Below are 26,888 nucleotides of genomic sequence, written 5' to 3' on the forward strand. Positions count from 1 at the left end.
TCCAACTTAAATATGTATAATGAATAATTATTTCAGGTGTCACCCATAAACTAGCAAAATATTTACAATTTAATATATTCTGGATTCAAAATAATCCACGATAAGAGAATGTGCCTTAATTGCAAGGACAACCATGTTCTATCTTGGGCTTGCCACAGTACCCGCAGATTCCTGTGGTATTCCACACCAACAAAGAATATATATAACAATTAATTATCACAAGACCAAGTCAACTTCTCTTGTATTATGCAATGTAGAGCTCACGCCAGTACACACTCAGATGGCAGTATCCCAGAATACCGTTTGCTGTTTAGAATAGGGAGGAGGGCTGTACTTCTTTGTTCCTGCGCTCTTCTTCCAGCTGGGTAGGATTGGCATGCTATCCTGTTTGCAAAGGCCCTTTTCCGTTTTCTGTCTAGCCTTTATTTCTTTGCACAAGCAACGCTTTTTCTCAATCATCTCAAGCATTGTATGGTCTCCATGAAACCACTGCATGCATGCCACCTAGCAAAAAAGAAAGAGTGAATACAGAAGAAAAAGATGGAATGAAAGTATATCTTGCCAACTGTGCTAGTAGCTGCTAAGAAAACTGTCAGCTATTGCTACACCTCCTTTTTAAAAAGTTTAAAACTGATTAATAAAACACAAAACTCTAACAAAGCAAAAATGGAAGCATAGTTGCTATAAATAAACATTCTAATTAAATTGGCAAATGGCATGGCATGAAATATTTCTGAAGTCCTCAGTAGGGCCACTGACATGGCACAACAAGTAAAGGTACTTGTTTCCAATCCAGTGACCTGCATTCAGTCCCTGGAATGCACACAATAGGAGAAGACCAGCTCCATCAATGGTCCCCTGACCTCCACAATTTTTGGTCTGTGCTCTTTCTCTCTCTATCCCCCATCACCCCCTTCTCTCTCACACATGCAATAAGTAAGTAAATAAATGTTTAAAAAGACACCAACATGTGAAAACAAAATAACTTTATTTTCTAAACAGTTTTCCAAATATTTACCAATTTTTATTGTGTTTCTTTGTGTAATTGTTCCCAATATATCTAAATGAAAATATAAGGACTATTTTTGTCAATGACATATTTTAAAGTTGCTAAGGACCATTTTCATTCTTGAAATATATTTCAAATACTTGGTTTGTCTATCAATAGAATCAAGTACAACAAGTTTGTTGAATAATTCTACCTGCTGAAGTGACTGTGGGTGTGCACTCTAAGTTTGGATGAATGTTCACATATTCTTCTGCTGAGTTATCTTTACTAGTTTATCATACATGAGCAAACATCCGAGATGGAATCACGGCCCTCTACAAATATGCTGATAAATACTCTAATTGGTTAAAAAAAAAACAACTTAGAGAAGATAATTCATCAAGTCAACAGGGTTAACAAAAAAGGATCAATATGCACTATAGGTTGAACATACAGTAATACATATGTTGCTAGACAGTACACTACTCCCCTAATATATGTAGTACTGTGTCTATTGACATTATTTTAACTCAATTTTTGTCACAGAAAGATAGCAATGAGATAAGCCCTTCACCACTCCAAACAAAGACAACTGCATTTAATTGTTTAAGCAAATATCCCCTCTGGCTGAAAGGTTAAAACAAGCCAAATGAAGTCACCACATTCGGCATTATGGCTTTAGGGTGATATTCAAACAAATCCTTATCTAATTCTAATTCTGCAGCTCATGACATTGTAATGCTTTAATGACTTCATCCACTCCTTCCTTGCAAGAATGATGTTCTAAAATAAACAATGTACATTATCACGGTCCAGTACCTGAAGCTTCGTGGAAAAACATTTCCCATCCAATAAAAAAAAAAAGAGCTAGCTAGTTGGAGATCATTCAACTCTGTAAGGTTGGAAGATTGCCAGTTCAAAGTAAGACTGCTTTGTAAAATCCATTTACAAATATATGTAGCCTAATAGATAGACTATTATGTTAAATTTTCTAACAATCAGCTTTTCTTGCTCTTAAGATCCAATAAAATAATGTAAGGATGAAATGATTGATTCTACTACAGAGTGTGGTTTATGTGAGAAGAGAAACCTCCTTCATATTTATAATTTAAGTAGGACATGCTTAGGTTCATGTTTAAATTCTCACATTAAACCCCAGTGCTACTACTGTGGACATTTAAATATTAAAATCTCTCTGCCCAAGTGAATTTAAATATTATTTTTTACACTGACATAATGATGTTAAGAAATCATGTAGTATTGGAGACATAAGTTGTATTTTTATCACTTACATGAACTATATGAAAAATAATACTATCCATAAGATATTTGGCAACCTTTGTTTTTTCCTTTAATCATAAAAATCTCTTTATCTTGTTAAAGTACAGCTTCAAAATACCATTCCATTTCTCCCTACAGGTGAAACAACTTTGGAGATAGAGTGTTAAAATTAATTTAAGATAAGTCCACAAAAAAAAATCTTCCAGTTTAGTTATTTAGTTAAGTGATCTTACTTATTATATGCAATCCAAATATATTTGTTATATATACAGAGAAGTATACATATATTATATATGATCATAATTACATACTAAGAAATAATTATACAATAATTGTTCAATTATTATGAATACACAGCATTGGGGCTACATTTTTTATTATTAACATGACTCAATAGAGCTGATATTCTTGAATAATAAATTCATGTAATAAAATTGAGTGACGTTTCCCATCAAGAAGGTGAAATGAAAATGGTGAAATGTGGCTCTGTGTGTGAGCCACAAAGTAACATCTGCGTGGTGCAAAGGAAAGAGGTGCTGGAGGTAACTTCTCATGAAGAAATTTGGTTCTATACTCTGGACCTTAGTTCCGGCCCCAAATTCTTGTGTTGAAATTCTGACCTCTACCTTGATGGTCTTAAAAATGAGAACTTGGCAAACGGTGGGGGAAGTTAGTGCCTGCATGGGACTGATCTCCTTACAAAAGGGGTTCAAAATAGCTTTCTCCTTTGGACCATGTGAAGACACAGTGATAAACGAGCAGACACAAGCTAGCAGAGGGAACTTCTAGTAAGTTCCATGGAGGAACCCTGTCGATCTTTCCAACCCTCAGAGCTGTGATAAATACTTTAATTTGTATATAAATGACTCTGCTTATTTTGTTATATTTTTCTTATAGAAACCACAACAGATGAGACATGTGGCAAACAGGATGGTCATTAGGTGTTCAATAGTTTTAAGTGACGTTGCTAGCATGTATCACTTCAATGACAGACCATGGTACCCTGTGCCTTCAATCTCTTTCCTCTCAGCCCTTGAAGCTGATGAGAAGAGCTGAACTTCATCTGAGAGACAGTCTACAGCAGTACTCCTGACAACCTGTCAAGGCCATACAAAATAAGTAAAATCCTCTTAGAAATTCTTACTGTCTACACAAGGCTGGAGACCCCCTGATTCACTCTAATTACAGTGCCTCTTTAGAAGGAACTAGGAAGAAGAAAAGAAAGGTATTGGATAAACGTTAAGGAAAATGGAACAAAGGGCAGCTTTTATCTGCCTATAATGTATCAATATTGATACATTAATTGTGCTAAATAAATTACAGTACTGCAAGTTACGAACTATATGGGAGACAATGAGTATGTGTTACTTTGGATCTGTAAATATGTTTGTAGGTTTTCTTTACATCCAAAATTATAAGTTTCTGTTTAAGGGGAAAGGCTATCTTTTCAAATGCTAGTTTTAACTGCCCCCTTCTCTCAAAGATCATATGATAAATGGTAAAAAAAGAAAATTTAAATTATTTGCTTTAGAACCTTTCTAGTTACGACACTGAAAAGTAATGTATCTCTGAACTTTTTGTATGAATTGTAAATTGATATATAACCCACGCAAATATGCATGTATATTATATATATATTAACATATAACTTTATGCGCATGGCATATACATGACTTTCACATCAATTAGTCAATTACGTATACATTAATTTTTACATGGTTGTAGGGAGCATAGAATGATTCCTTTTTGCCAGGGAATCATTTCACTTTTTCAATGCACTAGTTATTTTTTTGGAAAGTAAAATTCAGTACTTTTTGAGGCTGAATATATTTTTTAAAAGAGCAAACAACAATACTGTACAATAATACTTTTCTTATTGTACATTTGAAGTTTTCCCAAATGCATAACATATAAAACTAAAAAAGAACTACTCTGTGATAAGCATTTGGAGCATTTCAATATTAAATAAATGAGAAATAAAACTGATATAAATTATCTTTACTTAAATGGCATCACTAATTGGCATGGAATAGTTATCAAATTCTCAGGAGACAGACTGCAATGTTAAGCAAGTGCCTTCATGGCTTTGAAATGAAGTTCTACAGTTAGTAGAGACTTGTATATAACACCTAGTTTCTGAAACAGTAGACACCAGCTTGTTTTCATACAGCCATTGAGAAGACTTTTTAAAAAATACCTTTGGTTTTTAAACAAAACACAAATGGAAAACATTTGGCAGCACATGGGAATTATAAAATAAAAATGACAGTATATATAAGTTAAGATTCTTAGCACACGAACATGATTATCTGTTGGCCTACTATCTAAAGAGTGAGGTCATTGAGACAGAGGGTTTGTGGCTCACCACACATACAATATTTACAGCATGGCCATTTGTAGAAATAAAAGATCATTCCAAAAAAGAAAAATACAACAAATTGATATAATAATAAATAATCACTGTAGTATGAAGAAAGCTAAAAGACAAAGTAAATGCCATGCTAGATCTATAAATGTGGAGAGAGAAATGATTAACAAATGAATTAAACATAAGAAAACTAGTGGCGGCCGGGCGGTGGTGGCGCATGCCTTTAATCCCAGCACTCGGGAGGCAGAGCCAGGTGGATCTCTGTGAGTTCGAGGCCGGCCTGGGCTACCAAGTGAGTTCCAGGAAAAGGCACAAAGCTACACAGAGAAATCCTGTCTCGAAAAACCAAAAAAAAAAAAAAAAGAAAAAGAAAAAAAGAAAACTAGTGGCATGCCCACGTATTGTTGTTACAACTGGTTACTGGAATCAATTCAAAGGACTATTACTCTCTGGTCACACTCTTTCCTAAAGATGCTTTCAACTTAGTTAATGGTTAGTTGACCCTTAAAATAAGCATTATTAGACTTGTCTGATAGAAGATGCAAAACAATGCCAATACTGGTGTTATAAAAGGGTTGTGAAGCCAAATATAAAGCATTGATTCAGACTGGCTTACAGTGGTTTTTATATAAATTTGACTCATCAAATAAATCAGAGATGATGAGAAACAGATTTTAAATCACATTAGAGAACTTATCTGGGTGTGATGGCTGTACATTTTGCTGTCATATCCTTATAAGAAGAAGTAGAGTGTTGCAATTGTAAAGAGCTGAGCTTAGACTCTGCATCAAAGATTAATACTAGGTGAGTCCATTCTTTTGCATAAGCAACCCACCTACCTCTAGTGTGTCACTCTGGTTACAACCTAAAAAACAACATTCACTTTCATAACCTTTCCCTCCATTTTTGTCAATTATTTCTCATGTCTACCTTCCCCAATATATCTTGGAAGGATGTATTCAACCTTATAAAGCATAGATAATAGCATAAATCCTCAATAAAACTTGAAATTAACAATAACACAGAGCCCAGAGGGTTGTAATTTTCTGAACTTGTCCATCTATTCACTGGGAAGACTACTTTATTTCACAGTTAATGAAACGTAAGTCCTTCAAATAGCATCACACAGAATAAAAAATGAGAATTTATCTATGTATTTTCTACAAAGTAACATGCTTTGGAAAAAATAGAGAGGTAGCCCAACTTCCTAGGTTTTATGTTAAATATTTGAAAGGTATAGTTAACTTAAACTCCCCAACTCTACAGTTACTTTATGAACACTATACTATTTTCAAAAGTATAAATCTGGGACTGAAGAGATAGCTCATTGGTTAAGCTCATTGGTTAAGAGCACTTTGTAGCTCTTATAAGGAATCCAGGTTCAGTTCTCAGCACACACATGGTGACTCACAATTGTCTATAACTCTAGTTCTAGGGCATCCAGGGCATGTTTTCTTCTGGCATCCACAAGTACCAGGCATACATGTGATGCATACATATATTTGCAATAAAAATACTCATATACATAAAATAAATAAATCTTTATAGAAGTATAAATCCCAGGACATTAAGATGAGTGTAAACTAATGGTCTGTTTCATTTTAATTTCTTAAAGGCCATAACGAAGCTACCTGCACTGATATCATAAACATGCAATACCAAAACAAGTAGAAGAATATTTCAATTCCTTTGCCCTAAGGCTGACCAGAGGCTTTAGATATGACTTCCTCAGTGTTGGACACAAAGTCTGTGTTGCTTTCTTGCTTGAGTTATTATAAGAACTGAAGATGAAATAGAAAGAGTTCTAGCTTTTAGAGTTTGCTTTTTGTTGGTGGTAGTTTTCATTTAAAAAATTCTAAGATATGGTCTTACTGTATATCACAGGCTGTCCTGGTAATTGCCATGTAGTCTAGGATGGCTTTGAACTCCAGTCCTCCTTTCTCAGCCTTCTGTGTGCTGGAATTACAGGCATGTATCACCATGTCTGGTTGCTTTGCTTTATTTTATTGATTTGAGGTGCTGGGAATTGGACCTAGGGTTTCACACATACCAATCAACCTGTTTTTACACTTTGCCTACATGATTTGGTTTTTGTGGGACTCCTAACAGTTAGACTAGGGGTGTTTCTGACTCTTCTACCAGCTTGTGGGACCCTTTTCTCCTACTGGGTTGCCTCATCAGCCTTGATATAAGGGTTTATGCCTAGTCTTATTGAATCTTGTTATGCCACATTCAGTTGATACCTCTGGTAGGACTGCTCATTTCTGAAGGGAATCAGTGGATCTAGGGGAGAGGGAAGGTGGGCAGGGACTAGGAGGAGGGGATACATCCAAACTTTCATATGTGTCTCTCTGTGCGTGTCCCTATGTGTATGTGTATGTCTCTGTGTATGTCCCTGTGTGTGTGTGTGTGTGTGTGTGTGTCCCTGTGTGTGTCTATGTATGTGAATATAATTCTAATCTATGACTGAGTGTTTCTTAATTATTACCTCATAGGTATTCCCTTTTTTAACAACATGTTGACTCAGAAAATACATTTAATGAAAGAATCATTAGGCAAGTTTATACCTGAGCCACGAACTGGAATTTCATTGTTTATTCCCTATCTCTAAACTTAGTTTTGATATGTATCTATGTTCACAAAATGAGAACCACACCTTCATTTCAAAGTTATTTTACAATATGAAATATTGGCTAGACACTAATTCCTACTCTTCTCTATTTTGATGTGACTATCCCCTTGGATGCACAAAGTAGGGTCAGCTACTAGGAACATACTAGAAATATTATGTAAAATCATGTGTTTTGTTTGACTTTACATATCTGTGTTTGCATTGATTATGTAAATCTCAAAAATAAAAATAATTGGAAAGTATACATTAATTTCTCTCAAACCAGTATTGGAGTTTTAAGCTAATAACCACTGCATATTTTCTCTGCTGGAAAATGAACACAGTGTCTAACGCTTCAGTTTTATGGTGATAATCTTTAATCAAAAACAATATCACAAGTCACACACAGGGATGGAAGTTTCTTTCAACTTTCTCCCAAACTTTCCTAGCCAAACACTCATGCTTCTTTAATAATGACTTTGCTATTTATGTCAACCCCATGTGTTTATTTTTCAGTTTTCTTAGCAGATGGTATAAAAAAAGTGGATAAGATAAAGAAAATAATATTTTCTTAAAATCAGAAGTTACTATATCTGGGACAAGTTATTTAAGTGTTCTGGGACCATGTTTCTTTGTAAAGTGAAAATAGTAAGGCCTCATGTTTGTTGAAACAATTGAATGCAACAATGTGGTATTTACTAAAAAGTAGACAACAATATATACATTATTCTATATTCTTCAGATCTATATCTTTGAGTACAGGAACCTTCTTATTAATTCTTGTATTTTTAACTTCTAAAGTAAGAGAAATAGTTTACAATAAATTCTCTTAAAATTAGTGAATGGATGAACAAATATATAGATAATTTACAATGTTATTTGAGTTTTTCAGGAAAGCCATTTTTGAAGTTTTTTGTTTTATAAAATATTTCACTTCACTTTGAATCACTTAACTCCAGCAATATCCTTAATTGTACAAAATTAAAAAATATTTATCTTGGAAGGTAGTCTCAGAAACACGGAGATGGGAAAAAGATGTTAAAAGATAACTCTAAATAGCCCAGACACAGTCTTTCAAGGTCTATTCTTCCTGCTCTCTCACCATACTACTGTATACGATGTACAAAAAAGTAATCATTTGAAGGTGGATAATTGAATAAACTTTTGTCTGAGAAAATTGTTGCAAGTGCAGTCCACCTATGCATGGATTTAGGTGTCTGTACACCCATTCATGCTTATGTATAAATATCACAAATGATTATACCACTGAAACTCTCTGCATGCCACTCACTTGCTATGTTTAATAAAAACAAAATGGAAGTAGAAAGGGGGACTCTGGGAAAAAGAAGAAACCCATCAGCATCATCTGGAGGAAGAAAAGGTAATGGAGGATGATAATGACCAAAAGACACTATGTACAGGTATGAAAATTTTGTAATGAACTTCAATCCTGTGTCTAGTTAATATAGGCTAACAACAAAATGAAATTTAATAAAAGTAAAAGCATAAAAGTGTTAGTAAATAACATATGTATTGGTAATGTCATTCAAGAAAAAGTCGTAAAACAGGTAAAGTCTCAAATATTGAAATTCTTGATTGACGTAATGAGCTTACAATATTCTTCAGGGAAACAAGTAGGTAAAACATAAGTCCCTTTTATCATGTGACATCGGAGTGAAGGGTTATTGCAATCAAGGTAATAATTCCAGCAACATCAATAATATAACAAACAGTACCAGAAATTATTAGTTCCCTGTAAACTGTTTGGAGCAGTTGATGGGCACAAAGCCTGTATCAATTCCCTAAATTATAGTAAAAATTAGGCATGCTTTAATGCATTTTTAAATGATTAGGTTAAATTTGTGTTGGTTAAATTAGAGATGCATCACATCCTTTACAGAGGATAGCATGTGGATTGGAATTCATGAGATTAAGTGTAGTAGACATTGGTGCCTCTACCATTAGTATCACACTACATTGTCACAGAGCAAGTCATGGTTAAAGTTACCCACAGCAGCAGCATACACATAGAGAAACACATGTACAGTGTTTATGGTACTTATGACTTACATAGCCAACGGCATGGGAAAGTGTGCTAAGCTAAATGAATCAGCCAAGGTTAAGGCAGAAAACTTAGAGGACTTTAAAATTAAAAATACCCCAGGGGAGAGGTGAAATCTGGTGCTATTTCTTATTATTGTCGTCTTTCCATCCATCCTTTCACAAGGTCATGAACAAAGCTGCAGCACCTGGGCCTCCCAATACAAATAGAACGAAGAGTACTGTGTCAGTGCTATGCCTTCTTCTCTTCATTCTAGACTCGCATTGCCCCTGTGATCACTGTTTTCTAGACAAGAAAACCCAGTTTAGAAGCTCATGAAGATTGTCAACCTGTGGAGAAGATTCCACACTGGGAGTGAAGAGGTGGCAGATCTGAGCAAGAAAACATCCCTCCCTTAGACTATTTTTTTTTTCCTGTGGCTCATAACCCTTGCCTTTGTCCACCAGAATGCACCTGAAAAGCCTATTATGTTTGTATTATCTCCAATAGAGATGTGTTAGCATTGAAAACACTATCTGCACTAGGCACCATACTTATGAAAACCTTGCTGCAAGTAATTTTTCTTATTTTATTAGCCACATCACAGTTCCTTTCTCAATTTTATGGTAGTAAAAACAAAAACAAAAACAAAAAATAAGGAATCCCCCATGCTTGTTTATGCTTCTCCAAGAAAAATCACAGTTATAGGGGATGATAGTGTCCTGACTGAATTTCAAAATTTGTTAGCTATTTAGAGTTGGATTAAGAGACAATGCCCAAGAGAATAGTTTCATAAGGAAAAAGGCCAGAGACTCATTTCATGTCACCATGAAGAAAACGTTAATGATGTTCAGCCATCATTTTACAAACACTATACCAGCAGTCATATTGAGGCTAAAGAGAGCTGTGGGAAAAAGCAATGAGAAAAGTTGATGATGGGTACTAAGTTATGGTTAGACAAGAGTAGATTCTTGCACACTGCACAGTAGGGTGACTACAGATATGTCTGTGCACAGTATGTCTGAAATGACTAGGAGAATAAAGGATGTTTGGCCATGAAGAAATGGTAAGTAATTTAGGAGATAGATCTATTTAACCTGACTTAAGTATTAAAGCATGCATGTATATGTTGATATAGTACACAGTACCCTGATAATATGTACAATATTTATGTTTAGTTACTAGTTTAGAAACTAGTATAAATATAACTTTAAAAAAATATAATAGACTTTCTGTGGCTAGAGAGAGGGCTCAATGGCTAAGAGTATTGTCTGCTCTTCCAAAGGACCCGGGTTTGGTTCCTAGCATGCACATGGTTGCTCAGAATGGTCTATAACTCCAGCTCCAGGGAACTGCAGACCTTCTGCTGGCCTCTGCAGGTATCAGGGTCACACAGGGTGCACAGACACGCATACAGTCAAAATACTCATGCACATAAATTAAATTTACTTTTTAAATAATAAGACGGCTAAGTGCTTATTGTGGCTCTGGTGTCCTATTGCATGTAGAATTTTATCTCTTGGGGGGGGAAATGAAGTGTAAACTAAGAAGTGTAAATGACTGTATAAGCTCCAATGCATGTTATCAGGTGAAGGGAAATGATCAAAGGTACAAAAACTGAATCCACTCAAGCATGAGGGTGAGCTACAGCTTTACACCTGAGCATAGAGCACACACACAGGTTAAGTAAGTGAGCTACACTTTGTAAAGGACAGAACACTGCAATGCCATCAAAAGTAACATTATTACAAGAGAGTCAATGTGTTATGTCATTTTTATGTGTGATATTAGTTAACATTTTGCTGCTTTCAAATCTGTAGGAAGTTCTGAAAAACCATCTAGGGCAGACATAGATGGTGTGTCACAGGATATACTTACACCTTCTGAGGAAAACTGATTTGTGTTTGCATATAAAAGCATGTATACCTATAGATGTGATTACCTTAAAATGTATATGATTCACAATTTGATTTTGTACTATTATGGGATTTAAAATTTTGGTCTTCGGAAAATAAAATGGCTATATTTAAAATAAAATACAGTTTTCCGGTAAAGAAGACATAATAGGATTCTCAAGAATTAAACCTAGTAATGACTACAGAAATAATTCCAGCTATTAATTGATTAAGCTAATTGTTTATAATAAAGAAAGCCCTGAGAAATTTCCAGAATTAATTCATATGTTTTTAAATGAGCGAGACATTTATCAGAAGAAAACTGTAAAAAGACATTCCCCGAAGGAAAGCGCAGTGGTACAAGATAAAATTCAATTACAGGAAATGTATTGATGTTTTCACTAAGTATATTCTCTTAATCACCTACATTAGCATTAATTTAATTGCAAGTTTAATTTCATTGTAAAATATCAGCTTTTGGTAATGGATGTAGGCTTGACCCCAGTCATCTGAGGGAGAATGAAACCTCGGTAAACAGGTCCTTTATGTAGAGAAAGGTGGTTTGTGGACAAGCCATTTATTAATTCTCAAGGAGAAGACTGACAATAACTAATGACGTCTATAAGATATGCTCATTCTTACAGCTTGAAATTGAGCTGGGGAGACAAAATTTGCTTTTCTCCACTGAGTTGCCCTGCCCATCACAGGCTATAGAAAGAGAAGCAGGCAGTAGCATTTACAGTGATCCGCTCTGGAGCTGAATTCACCATTGTACTGGTTCTAGGTGATTGGATCCACATGTCTGAGCCTCATGATGAAAGAACCAGAAAGACCAAACTGTAGAATATAAGACTACATTAGGCTACATAATATTGAAAAATTTTGAACCCACACAGAAAACCAATAACTAATTGAGATATTATAGATTCAAGAAAGAAGAAGAAGGCATTGGAGGAGAGGGTCAAGGGGGGCCGGGAACACCTAGATTTGAGGTTCTCTTGAGATCAGAGCAACACAACTGTCATCAGGAGCCATGCTTCCTGTCTTCCTGAATAGCCAGATTTCCCCACTCAGCCTAGTGATGTTGCAAGTTTAGTGCTTGGGCAAAGTGCCAGCTACAGTTTTTCATTTCCTTGGTGACAAAACTTTTTGTATAGTAGAAAAATACGTGGTTTTGAATTTATCGAAGTGAGGAAGTGGCAGCTCCCCGCTGCCTCCAAGGCAGATGTAGCACCAGGGTCTTTGTTTCTCTGGCCACGACATCACAGAATAAAAACATTGAACAACAAATTCAAAAATCAGTTATGAACAGTTTATTGTAGTTCATAATCCACAAGGTAAGTGTTCAAAGGGGAGCCACCTTCCTTTCTATCTCTTCATCTTTTCTTTTGCTTCTCAGCTACTTCTGTGTCCCTTATTTAGTGTCTCAGAGAACATATTCAGAGCATCTAAAATCACACACACACACACACACACACACACACACACACACGCACACACACACACCATCCTGTCTGAGAGAGATACTCTCTGTAAGATGGGTAGAGACAGGAAACATAGGCTCCCACTCCACTCCTAATTGAAAGCCTTTAAACCTGATTTACAGAATTGAAAGCTCTTGTTTCCTGTTAACCAGCTCTCCTGAGGATGATTTGATGTGGTTTGCTCAAGTACAAATGACTGAAAGGGAATTTCTTATTAAGTGGTGATGACTGTTTCTGGCACTAAGGGTGCAGGCTACCTTAAACATCTGTCTTCTAGGCTAATGCTCGCAAAAAAGCTTCCATAGTCATGATGAGCTGTTATGGCTTGGGCCCGAAAATGATTGAAATTTTGACGGAGAAAAGGAATCTGCCATTGCAGGCACTATCAGAAACCATCTCTCAAGGACTCCTTATAAACTGTGATCCCATTCTCCTCTAGAAATAAGAACCAAAGTCTCCTCTCTACTTTCCTCTAGAATCGTGACCCAATGTGAAATCAAAGATGGGGTGCATCACGGTAAGCTTCAGTTGGGCATTATTTCAAGAGTGACCCTGTGCCTTTGTCATAGCTTGATTACCCAGATCAGAAGTCACCTTGGCATTTCCTGTTTCTTGTCTCAGTACCTTTCAGCTGCATGCTTCGGAAAGAGGTGTCAATGGAGTTTTAATACCTGTAGCCATGATAGGAGGAACAGAACATGGAAAACTATAACTATGCGAGTTTTACTCGTGAAGCCAGGTGTCTGTCTAGCATTGCCAGGGACCCTGTGATAATAATGTCACATTTACACAATCTAGGTTACTAGGGAGACACAGAGACAATACAGGAACATCTACCTTTATAATCCCATTGCCTGTAGCGAGACAATGGTTCTCCTTTACACAAAATCTGAGCTCTGGACTTGGGAGATGGCTGAAGATGTAAGAGAGTTTTCAAATGCAAGGATCTGACTTCAATCTCTAGCAGTCATACAAAAATCCAGGACTGGCAATTGCTCACTCCTAGCCTACTTCCCAGTTTGGTGAGGAGACTGTGTCTTAAGGTAAAGAATGATAGGAGAGGATACTCTATATCAGACTCTGGCCTTTGTGTAGGCCCACAGGCATGCACACCTACACACACAGGTGCATAACTACAGGTACACACATGCACACACGCAGATGTGCACATACACACACATGTACACACACACACACACACACACACACACACACACACACAAACACATCTGAGTTCTCTCCATCTTCTTGGAACCTGTACCAATTCTGTTTCAATCAAAAGAAAATTTCTTTCAGTTGAAACTGCCAGGTCTTCTTCCTAAAGTGCTGACTTATTTTTACAAATATGAGGAATTCTTTTTGACAGCTGCTTAGCCCAATTTCTAATACTCCAAGGAAGTGACCAGCATTGCTCTCCGGATCATTCTTTCACAAACACTGTAATGACAAACCTTTCCTTCCAGATTCATATCTACAAACGACTCCCAAATAAAATGCAAGTGGGGAAAAATGAAAATCATGACAAAGGGGAGTGGAGAGGATGTGGGTGTTTTGTAATAGTTTGTAGCACACAGAAGGCTTCAATTAGAGGACTCTAAACTTTAATCTAGTCCTCCTCATTTTTCCTGATTTTTTCATAGATATCCTAACACATACCAGAATAATGATAGCCCTAAAAGTGTTAAAGTATTTGTTACATTGTGTTGAGAATGAATACCTTGCTCAAAAGAAAAAAAAAAACCTTAATTTCTCATGGCTGTCCTTAGGACCCTCTAGGAAATTAATAAAAAGCCTATATTTAATAATCATATTATTTTGTACATTATCGACCTCAGTATCAACTTTCTCTAACAATGTAAATGTGCATTACTTTGTAAATTGGTCAAGAAAAAGCATTCAATCTCAGCTCCTCATTCCTTGGAATCAGCACGTGATCGTTAAGTGTGTTTTCTCTCTCTCTTAATACTTTAGAGTTTAAGGAAGAGAGGCCAGGGCAGAAACATTCCCTACTCAGAGAAATGGTCCATCTAATTCCAGAGCACACAAAGCATTCCTGCTCCTCCTTCACAAAGAGTCCCTCAGAATGCCCTCCCTTCTTTGTCAACACTGCTGTCATCATGATACTCGTATTTACGTTCACAGTAATTACTGATTAGTGCTTCCTTCCTGTCACACATAGCCTCATTACAATGACCTCAGCTCCAGAGTAAAAGTTCCATAACTACATCTACCATTTAAAAATGTATTGCCATAAAATTCCTTTGACAAAAGAATCAACTTCTTAAGAAGACTGACCATGAACATTTCTAGAAAAATGCAAATTGTTGAACTAAGGGGCTGTAACTCAGTGGCTGAGAGCTGACCTCACGAAACGTACGCAAGTCGTTGTCAATGAAATCGTGCAGAAAGCAGCATCATACTTAGCCCCTACAGCAGAAAATGATCTGCTGTGTGAATAAATCACAGCTCGCTGCATATAATAACCTCCCCTAACTTAGCACATTCTTTTGCACTGAATTGAAATGGTTTTACAAGGCAGGGCATGCAGGACCGAGAACTTCAGACACATTTATAAACTTGAGTGGCACGCCATTACCTCCACCCAGAGACCTCGTTTTCAAACTTGATAGGAACAAATTTTCAGTTACCGATTGACATTATGACTTAAAGCATCAAGGCAAGCAAATGGCCTCCCAGATGGATCCACTATCTGTGGAGACACTTGCACTGGAAATTTCAAGAGAAGGAGTAAGTCTCACAAAGTGCTAAATACTATATGAAATGCTTTACAGATTGCTGCATTGGGTCTAAAATATTCATGTAACTATATTTTCTAAACTAACTTCACTCAATTATAGTTGATTTACCAATAAAATTAACAGTAATTCTTACTGCTCACATACTTTAGCCTAGTTAAGAACAACTCCCTATTATAGGCGAAGAAACTGCATTTCCAGAGCTGAGTGACATATTTTAAAAGGGGTTAAGCCAATGGTGATTGATTCTAGAAGCTGTCATCTTTCACACAAAAGCATATGAAAATATTAACAATATAATGTGCTTCAAAATCATGGCCTTAGGGAAAACTTAATACTAATAAGTCATGTGTTTCGTATCAATTATATTATCCAGAAAATACCTGAAACTACTTATTTGTGTGTGCATGATATATGTGTTGGGGAAGAGCACAGATGTGTCAAGGCATGCAAATGGATAGAGATTAATAGCAATAAAAATCAATAATAAAATAGATTTTTAAGAATAAACTTAAGACATTAGAAACTGCACTCAGGAAAATAAAATATTTTGGCATGTTTGTGTTTAGAAATATTTAAGTATTCTTTAAAAATAGTTCTGATGAGTAGAATTTTAAAATTTTCATGTACATGGGTATGTATGTCTGTGTACCATGCAAATGCAGTGCCTGTGGAAACCAGAAGGCATTAGATCCATTAGGCCTGAAGTTACAGATGGTAGTGAGTTGCTGTTCAAGTATTAGAAATAGAACCCTGATCCTCTGAAAGAGCAGCCAGAGCTCTTAACCGCTGAGCCATCTCTCCAGTCCCTATGTAGAATTATGTGAAGGTCACATGAATGTGACGGAGACTGGAGATTCCCTTAAAGTTCTCAGGCAAGCTAGTAGAGAAGAAGCCTAGTAGAGAAGAAGCAAGCAAGCAAACAAACCAACAAAACAATCAGAAGCCAAACCAAACCAAACAAAATAAAAAACAAAATTCACAACTTTTCAAAAATGTTAGGACCTAAGGACTGATACTCAAAATTGTCCTTTCACTTCCACCTTGGCACATATGTGCCCACATACGAGCACACATATTTACTCACATATAAATAAAAGCTCAAGACATTTCCTATATAAAATAATTGATATGAAGCATATTATTTGTTTACATTATTTTTTCTATGTCATGATTTTTGAATTTGTCAGTGCTATTAATATTTCCATTTCTCTGTTTTTCCTTGAGGTAAAGTAATTGCTTTCTTACAGCATTCCTAAACAATGAGAATACGCCTCTGAAAGTACTTGCAATCATGTTCATGCTTGCTGAGCTACATATTCCCTGATCAGCACTTGCCAAATTCCTTATACAATATAGTTGTTATCTTTTCCTGCTCTGGAATCAGCATAAAATAATGTATTCACTGTCCTTTGGGTATTGAGCAATGATAAGAAAGCCGATGATATTGTCAACCCACTTTATCATAAGTTACCTTTATCCTACACTCGTTAGGACTACAATTACAGCCCTCTTAATTACTACCATTCTTCAGACACGGCACCTGAGTCACAGAAGTTCAATAATTTGTCCCAGAACTCATCAAGGGGACAGTTGAGGTAGGATAAAGTCTAGAGACTGCACATTTGCACATTCATATCTAACCTTAGGACCTGATGAGTAACATCTTCCATAAATTAGAATCTCCAGCTGGCTCCTCCAGCTTCTCTCTCACACCTTATCACATAAGTCAAAAAGAATATAAGTTTGGGAAAGAGATAAAGTCTTCATGTTTATTTTTTTTTCATTCTTTAATAAAATACAACACAAGTGTGTCAGGAAAAGGTGCCTCTTTCCCAGGAAAATTGTAGAAAACAACAGAAAAGAACCCAAACTCCAAAGACAGTGTCACTAATTTGCTCTAAATTTTTAAGGCAGTAATGGAAACATTGTCACTATTAGTGAATAATCAAATATGAAGATGCACTGACTACCAAGCATGGGTTGTGGGAGAAGACATAGCTTTCCCACGTTTCATCATGGTAGTCATGGATGGATTGTCATTACCTCAGCTTTTGAAATTAAGTATTAGCTCATTCCTTTTATGGTAACATGTGAAATTGGGATTGCATTCCTCACTTTGCTGAAATATTGTTGATTTATACAATCAGTGTGTTATTAGAAATATGACTTTCAAGTGATATTTGTTCTGGGTTTGGGCTGTAGCCTCATACTAGAGAATTTATCTTACATGTATGGGGAACAAAATTATACCCTTTACAAATTATACACTGTCTTCTAATTCCCTGAATTAATGAGCCTCTTGTACTTGATAAGTTTCAATAAATTCCCACACTCTATGGTGACCAAATACAGCCTCAGCTTCTCTAGCAACACACTGCTCTGCTCCCAAGAGAATCTGCAAGTAGATCAGATTTAGCACATGTCATCAACCATATGGCCCAGTTTTGAATTGACTAACAGCCAATCCTGAGGGTCTTCTTGGTCTCAGCTAACCAAAGGCAAAAGGTTCAGAGACCTTGTGGTCACTGGTAGATGGAGGGCACATTGCAGGTCTCGAGTTTCCCCGGCTAATCAATGTCACACCATAACATACCACTTCCCTTTGCAAGGAGCCCAGTCACAGTCTCATGGGAGCAAAGACAGACACAAATACTTCCTGACAATTAGCCCCTGAGCATTATCCCATCCCACAGCCCTAAGATGCTTTAGATAAGGGAAACAAACACTCGAGACAGGGGCTAATATACTCTCACTACCCTTAAGTTAACATTACAAGTGATTTCATTGGATGACACAGGAATATGTAGCTTAACAGGACATCCGGTACATACTTTAAACCCACATGCTCAGCCCTTGAATTCAAAGACTACAAGTGAATATGGATTCACAGCCCCAAACTGTGGGAGTTAACCACAATCTTCTCATCTAGTCTCCCTAGCAGAAAGGAAGGCTTGGCTTTATCCTTCTTGGCTCTACCCAGCAGCTTTCAGCATAAACAGTTAATTACTGAAAGTTTCTTGAACCCAACTCCAGACCAACTCTTAGACTCTAAGCTTTGTAGCATCACCTAACTCCCCTGTTATAAATGGCCTCTCTGCACATTACTTGGAAAACCCACCAGAGCTTCATTCTACAGCCCAATTGGACCAGGTAAGACAACCTACTTGACCTTGTACCCAACACAAAAGGGAGACAGAACTGTTAGTAATGACTACAGAGAAAGTGAAAGACTCCTTTGGCCTTTTCATCCTCTTGCCAAGGAATCCGCCAGGACAGACCCAGCTTGTGGAGGGCCAGGCTAGTTTTTCAATTCACAAAGGAGCCTTAGCTTTCTGAATCTCCTGCAGGTCTAATACTCGCTCATTAGTCCTGGAATCCTATTACTGAAAAGGTTATATGACCATAGGTTTGATTCACAAGAGGCCATGGTGAAGCCCACACCTCCTATCACCACCTGGGAAAAAGTGGCATTTGTCACTGACACATAATGACCCAAAGACATCATTCATTTTTTTCCAAAATAAAAGGGGGAGGTGTTACAGAGAAATGTTAGCAGTGTTGATCTTCAGGTAGATCTCTGTCATTCTGAAACACATGATACAGGATTATTGTATTAATTACTGCTTGCTGCTTCTTAAGTGAATGCTGAAAAACCCACTGCTGGATTTTTAGGAGCAAAGCTGAGATGGTGTCACATGAAGGAGGAAACACTGAGGCAATACTGCCCTCTTGTGGCACAATAAGAGTTTGTAAACGGTGAAGCCATTTTAAAATGTTTATTAGCATATGAAGTACTGATGTTCAGTATGTCATTTTTCAAACAAAATTTGTTTCTGTTGCCTCTTTCTCCAGTATCTTCCCCTGATCTTCATGCTCCCCCTGGGCTCTCCAAAGCCTGGCAGACCCCTTTCGCACGCTTCCATGCCACATGCACCCTTCAGTCGTCCCCAAATCCCTCTTGTTCTCCTAGAGTAATCTCCCATCTACTTTTACAGAATATACACATTCTCACAACTTTCCCATTGCACAACCTGTGTGTAAATAGGAGTATTTAGTGTTTGGAATCTCCTACAGACTCATCTTGCAAAGGCCTAAAGACCCACTGTCACCCTTTCCTGTTGCCATGGGTGTCACCTCACTGCTCCAGATATCTGTCACCATTTTAAAGATTCTCTGATGAAGGCTCCATGGCTTCCCTTTCTGAAACATTCCAGGGTTTGCTTTCACATCTGATAAAAATGCCATTTACAGCAGCAAGGACCTGTTTTCTTCTAGTCACACCTGCTTGTTTGAGGGGGAAAGCAGTCTCCATTATGTCATCTCTGTCCCTTGATGCTCTTGTACAAGGTCAAAGCCAGACAAGCAGAACCACAGCAACTGTGGCTTGGGTAGAGGGACTGATCATGATGTATTCATAAAACCTCACATTTAGGACCAGCAACGCCACATACTCAATTTAGGACCTTCTGTATTTGAACAGACCAAAGTGTGCAAAGCCAATGACTTCATTTGAAGACCATGTCTTTGTTGTGTCACTAAGACAGTTCCCTGATGCTGCTGTGAGCTTTATCCAACCCCCTTTCCTCAGAGGCTGATTCAAAAAGCTAGAGATTTGAATGATTTTATCTATCCACTTAGTCCTTTACTCTGCTAGTCATGCAACTGATAGAAGTAAGACTTTCCATTCTTTTCTTCTGTCACTTTAAACTCTAACATTGTTAATTATCCCACACCTTCTATTATTAATACAAAAGCTGCTTACTGTTTTTATTTCCGTTCTAGATTTCATTTATTTCTAATTTTCTTGTTTGGGTCTTTTAAGATTTGTTTTTATTATTTTTCATTACAGGTGTGAGTTTGTGTCTGTGCGTGGGTATGTTCATGTGAGTGTAGGTGCCTGCAGAGGTTAGAGACATCAGATCTTCATGAAGCTGTCTTTGCAGGCAGTTGTGACCCACCTGAAGTGGGTGCTGGGAACTGCGCTTGAGTCCAATGCATGAGCACTACCGACTCTTACTTGCTGAGCTGAGTCATCTCTTCAGTCCCTATTTTCAATTAATTTAATTTCTTCAAATATTTTAAGGCCTAGTATATATGATGTTTGTATATATGTGTATCTATACATGTATATGTACATATTCATGTATGTGAATGTGGGTCTACTCATAACATGGCCTATGTATAGAGATCAGAGGGCAAACTCGGGTGTTGATCTGCACCTTCCATCTTGTTTGAGACAGGGTCTGGTCTATGACCATAATACTCTGAGTGTTCCAATCCTGTCTAATCTCACAAGCTGAGCAGGATGGAGCTTGTTGGAAGGGAGACATAGTCTCTTCATCGCATTCTCCAGGCTACCTGGCTCAAGAGGTTTGAGGGAGTCTCCTTTCTCCTCCTCCTATCTCTTCACAGGAATTCTGGGATCACAGATACTCACACTACACATCTGGCTACATGTGGGTTCTGAGGATCAAGCTTGTAGACTCCTCAAGCTTGAAGAAGCATTTGTATTCACTGAGCCTGATGGTTTTCTGCTCAAAGACTATATTTCCCAGCTTGCCTTGCAAACTATGGAAGTTATTTCTGTTCCAATAAGGGCCACCATCCCACTTCCTTCAGTAGGTAAAAGCATTTCAGGCTGTCTGCTTTTATCTGCAGATACACATAAATTGGTGATGGATATGTAGATCACTGGTTTCAGTCTTACAGAAATTCAAATGTCTTTTAGGTGTGAATAATATAGAAAACTTGTTTCGTGTTGTTTCAGTCCACAGAGAAGACTGGTACTGGAGTTGGGATTTGGCCTGCCTGCCCCAGACTCAAGCAGGTTTTTTTTTGTTTGTTTGTTTGTTTTGTTTTTTTTTTTTAAGTTTCCTCTAAAATCTCTATCCTGGGTCAGGCCAATCACCTGACTCTGTGACAGTGAAAACACAGAAACACAAAACAGCTCAGGAAAAGACATTTTGTACTTGAGAAATAAGGTATGACCCATAGAGGTTACAAATGGCGAGATGTTTAACTCTCTGAATTCTACCCCTGCCTGCCCATTTTCTTGGTTTTGTTCACGATCTCTAAAGCTTTTGTTGAAACTTTAACTTTTGGGCTGGGGGAGATTGCTCAGAGGTTAAGAGCACTGCCTGTTTTTCCAGAGGTCCTGAGTTCAATTCCCAGCAACCACATGGTGGCTCACAACCATCTATGAGATTTGGCGCCCTCTTCTGGTATGCAGGCATGCTTGCAGATAAGACACTATACATAAGAAATAAATCTTAAAAAAAAAACAAAAAAAAAAACACTGTGATTTCTGTTAATTCAAGGTCAACCTGGTCTGTATAGCAAATTACAGGCCAGCCAGGGCTACAGGGAAAGACTTTGTCAAAAAAAAAGAAAGAAAAGAAAAGAAAGAAACTTTAACTTTCTTTATTTAGGATTTATAAGTTCACTGAATGTGATTTAAAAGGGATGTATAGGTAATCTGCTATAACATACCATGTATGTAACATGAACTAAACTCTTGTTCAGGAAGAGAATATGTGCCTGATGTGCTAGCTGACCTTGGGGCACCATGTGGTTTGCTGTCATCTTGGCTGATTACCTAGCAGTCACGAGGCTTTCTACTGTCTCAGCTGGTGACATCAGGAGAGAAGCATGCCATGTGACTTTACTGCCATCTTGATTATGGTGACCGTATGCTATCCCTCTACTGATCATTGTGTTCCCTTTTTTTCAGACTAAAGAGGCAGCAGGAAACCTCCAAGATATTTTGGATTAGCATGGGTTTTTGTATGATGATATTTGTCCTGTGAATGAAAAATAACAGATGAGAACAAAATCATGAGTAAGCTCTATGTAACGTATGTTCGATGATTAACGTTTGTCATCTCCTAAGGTTCCCCTTGCTATTTTCATTAATCTTTTGCTATTTGGAAAAACTGAGTCACATAAAAACTGTGGTATTTCATAAAAGTACATTGTAAAAGGATCTGGATAATGAGGTTCCCAGTCTCTCTATAGACTGTATTTATGGTTTAAAGTTTGCTTTAACACTAAGGGATCTTTAATTCAAGAATTATAGATTTTTAAAACTCACATTTCATAAGGATAAAATTGTAAAATTCTAATCTTATAAGAGGTACCAGCTTGTTTTAAACTGTTAAGGGTAAAGGTAACAGTTTTAAACTGTTAAAAATATACAAGTTTGTGGTCTGTCATGCTCAGTACAAATGTAATCATTTACAGAGACAAGCTTGGTGGGAGAGACCAATTTTCATTTCCATCATATAGTAAGTATTCTGCATACATCAAAACTGGGTGTAAAGGAAGTAATTCAAAGCAAGCGTAAAGTAACCTTAAGGTTTGTTTAATGTAAGATAATATTTAAAATCAGGTATATAAAATATTGGCTGTGAAATATTGAATGCTTGAGGAAAGTGAGTTAAATTTATGATACACTTGCATGGCAGGACATCCCCCTCCCCCAAAACTACACGCAGGCTCAAGTAGTTCTCTTGGACGGAGAAAAGCTTCCAGGTGTCAGATCCTCATGCAGGAATGTGATGTACGCAAACAGGTAATAAAGTTCCCTCTTAACCTGCTACAAAACTCTGCTACATGGTCCAGGCAGGTGTACAATTGCACATAATGCATGTTAATCTTGATGTTAAAGTTTTCATATAACTTTGTCTCTTGATGTTCCCTCACAAAGTTGTACAATTATTACCTCCTGACTTATGTTCTGGATCTTTGCCAACTGTTAAGCTTTATCATGGCCCCTTGGATGGACCCTCTTCTGAAACACTCTGCTGCTCCCCTCCTCACCCTTCTGTCGGCCTTGAAGCAGCTACCAAGAGATCTATACCCCCAAAGCCCTAAAAGCAGTTTGGGTGACCACTAAAAGGGGACTAATGGGCCATGGGCCACCCAAGTTATTCATCTTCTTGCCACTCTAGACATTGTTTGTGGGACTCAGAGCTAAAACAGCTGGACTGAAGCCTTCTTTGCATCAATTAACATCTCTGCATCACCAGCTCAGATCAGTCTAACATCCTTCAGGATGAGCTTGACTGTGGCAGTACTCCAAGATGATAAAGGACTAGATCTGATTACTGGGGTGGGATTTTTGCTCTCCTCTATGAAGATGTTGCTCCTAGGCCAACACATCCTAACTCATGTGAAATATGGCCTAGAGACAAAGATCACTAAAAAAAAAATCAACACAAGCCTTCTCCTCTGCTTGGGCTTCTGATTCCCTCCTATTATGGCTCCTCGCTGTGATCACTCTTTCCTCGTTATTATTCTAATACTTAAGTTTCTACTCTGTCTTTTAAATATCTGACATGCTGAACTTCACCCTACACCCAAGCAAAATGTTCCACTCAAGTTCTCACAATAGCTTTCATCCTACAGCAACTCCATTTGTTCTTGAAACATGGGAAAAGACCTTATAGATTCCGTAGAGAAACTGGCTAAAAGGCACCTTCATCCCTTTCACCCCAGGCCAGATGCAATTCTTTACATTAGTCCTCTATTTTCTCCTGTCCCCTTCTTTAATCTTGTTGCATGGTGTTTGTAGCACAATATTTATTGCACAATATAATTTGAACTACAATTAACAAACAAAAATAGAGGAACACATTTGGGAGACAGGGGCTTTTTCTTCATTTTGTTGTTGTTTTTGTTGCTATTGTATGTGTGTGTGTGTGTGTGTGTGTGTGCGCGCGCGCGCGCGCGCGCATGCTCGCGTGCATGAGTGTTGGTGTGTAACCCTTAAATTGCAATAAACTTGTGACTGTTAAATGATTTCTAGTTCAAGCAAAGGCAGTCATGTTAACTTTGAAGGTCCTCTCTCGCCCTCTAGTGGTGATTAGCTGCATAGGAAATTTGCAAAAGGCATTTGCTCCAGAACTCTGGTGGAACAGACTTTAGGGATCCACGCAGCCCTAGAATGTTGCACTTGGACTGGGAAGGGACGAGGTCCAGTCCCCAACCTCCTGTCACATGCTTTGTGAACATGAGATTTTGTTTTACCTGCTGCTACTTAATTGCTTCATCTGATAGACCATGGATTTGCAGGACAGTCATGGTTGCCATAAAAAAAAATCCATTTTTACGAAAAGAGTAAGGGAATCTATGGAACTCAAACTAGCTCCCACACCAAGATTTGATTCCTGATACTTGAAAGGCTTTTGAGATTGGCCATTTTGAGATTTGAAAATAAGCTCCAATTAGACCATTGAATTGAATCCTTATGGGTTACTTGATTGCCTTTTTTTTTTTTTTTAGGTTAGTGGAAGGGTTTAAAAGGATATTCTTGACACATTGGAATATTCAGAGATGAATTATAATGAAAAGAATGTGAGTCTGTTCATTAGTATTCATATTTCCCTAGATTGCTAGTATTTTTTTAAAAAGTGAAGCAAGCAGATGAATGATCTTAGGAAGTCCACCCATTGGGGGTTCTTGTGGGCTAACAGTTGGCCTTTACTCGTGTTAATTGTTTAAGTCTCCTATAATCATCTTGTCATCGGATCCTTAAGGATTATACGCAAAGGAATGAGCTGTTGAGTTCTAAGGAAGCAGCTCTTGGCAAGTGGCTGCTGAACGTCCTAAGCAGGCCAGTTGCTTCCTTCACAAGATGCAGAAACAATGACTACTCGAATGGCCCCTAGGTTTTCGGAGCTTAGACATTTGTTCTTCATCCCCTGAGTTTTCCCGTCTTTCCTCTTCAGCATCTGTAACTCCCTCGATGCCAGTGGCTTGCTCGAGCTGCACTGACCAGTTACAAAGCTCATAGATCTTCACTCCTTTGCAAACCTGATGTCGGCTGCAGTGACCTTGTTCCCTCTCTTGTTAAAAGAGTCCATCAAATGCCACTTCCTCCTTCTGTAAAGCTGCACTTGACCACCTTCAGTGACATCTCCAACAGTGGCAATGAGTCTTCCTGTCCTCTGTGTACTCTTTCTTAATTATACTGAGCTGTGAGTGCACACACATGCACACACACACACACACACACACACACACACAACTGGTCTCTTTATTAGGCTGAAATTCCTCTAAATATAAGGAATTGGATCAACCGTTTTGCAAGCTACAATACCTATCAGACCATATGGTGGCAGCAGCTGAGCAATGAGGATCTGTTGACTGGATGTATGAAAGCCATTTGTGAAGTCTAACATACTACTGAGCATTACTGCAAAATGTCACGGCAGCTACACACGTTAGTTAGCAAGCCTTAGTCAGTGGCATGCAGGAAGCCAGGCTAAACAGGAGACAGGTGACACAGGAAGTGGATAATTTTGCATAAAAGTGAAGGCGTTTTAGAGCACAGGAGTTTAGAATGAGGACAAAATTTAAAATGGCCTTAAATTCCTTTACTCTCTGCTGCACTTTCGAAGAGATCCCAGCTGCTGGTTTCCTGTCTGTGCCACACAAGACTGCCAGAGCACTACTCAGCTCCGAGGGTCTCAGCAGCATCCTCCAGGGTCTTGCAGCCAGCCACCCGCCTGACCTGCCTGAGTGCAGCTGAGGGAAAGGAGAAGTAAAGGTGAGGCAGGATACGGCTCCCTCTGCTCCACCTTCTGGACCTCACTCCGCAACCCCATTTCTGAGAGGGGAACTGAAACCTGTCACTCATGCTGGAACCTGGGCAGTTCATACTTGTTTGGGGGACAGGAGGTGAGGAGTGTGGGGGTTAGGGAGGCTGTACGCCAATAAAGTGCTGCCCCCTTCTGGGTGTTGGTTAGCATGGCCTCTCGGTGAGTCACGGCACAAACTGAACCCGATTGCAATCAGGTCAGTGTAGTATCACCACCAACTGTCTGTCCCTGTGAAATTTCACTGTTTTTGAACTTTTTTTTTCTTTAAATTTGGCTGCAGAGGTATTCTTAAAAATTCTACAAGCGTGTAACTAATGCAGAACCACCCAAGAAGCAAGTGCCCCTGTGCCATGGCACCCGTCCACTAAGGCGGAGTCATTAAAGGGGTGGGGGGTGGGGTGGGGATAGGCGTGAGGGAGAGAGCAGGAAAAAGAAACAGTGCGGCTTCAATAAGCTTATTCTTTTTTTTAAAGATAATATCTTGTACTGAATTATTTGTGGGAAAGTCCCCACTCCACTCTGTTCTCTGGGTCTGTACAGGTTTTCATTCACTTTCATTTACTCTTTATCAAAGTTAATGTTCTGCCCCCAACACATCTTCGCATCACTTAAGTACAGCACAGACTTCCTCTAATGTCATCAGTGATATGCTAGCTCCTTTTGTTGACAAATCTGATTAAAACTAAACTTTGTGTTCAAGAAAGAGTTTGAGGGGGATTTCTTTCCTCTCTGAGTTGCAATATTGTGTTACCTCTCTCAGTGGGCTTTGCATTTCTATTATCTCTCTGACTTTTCTTGGTCACCCTCAGAAAGCAAATGAACTCCTCCATTTAATAGCTGATGGAGGATATTTGAGAATT

The 26,888-nt window shown here is 38.0% G+C and overlaps 1 protein-coding gene across 1 annotated transcript in view; it reads right to left on the bottom strand.

Annotated features, from left to right (window-relative positions):
* Positions 1 to 276: 276 nt before the first annotated feature.
* Nyap2 (neuronal tyrosine-phosphorylated phosphoinositide-3-kinase adaptor 2) overlaps positions 277 to 26,888 on the bottom strand; it is a 234,911-nt gene continuing 208,299 nt past the window's right edge. The window contains exon 6 of the mRNA XM_059278551.1: positions 277 to 504. Within this exon, the coding sequence (XP_059134534.1) occupies positions 277 to 504 (228 nt within the window). The remainder of the gene's footprint in view (positions 505 to 26,888) is intronic.

Source organism: Peromyscus eremicus, chromosome 13, assembly GCF_949786415.1.
Source record: "Peromyscus eremicus chromosome 13, PerEre_H2_v1, whole genome shotgun sequence".
Lineage (NCBI taxonomy): Eukaryota > Metazoa > Chordata > Mammalia > Rodentia > Cricetidae > Peromyscus > Peromyscus eremicus.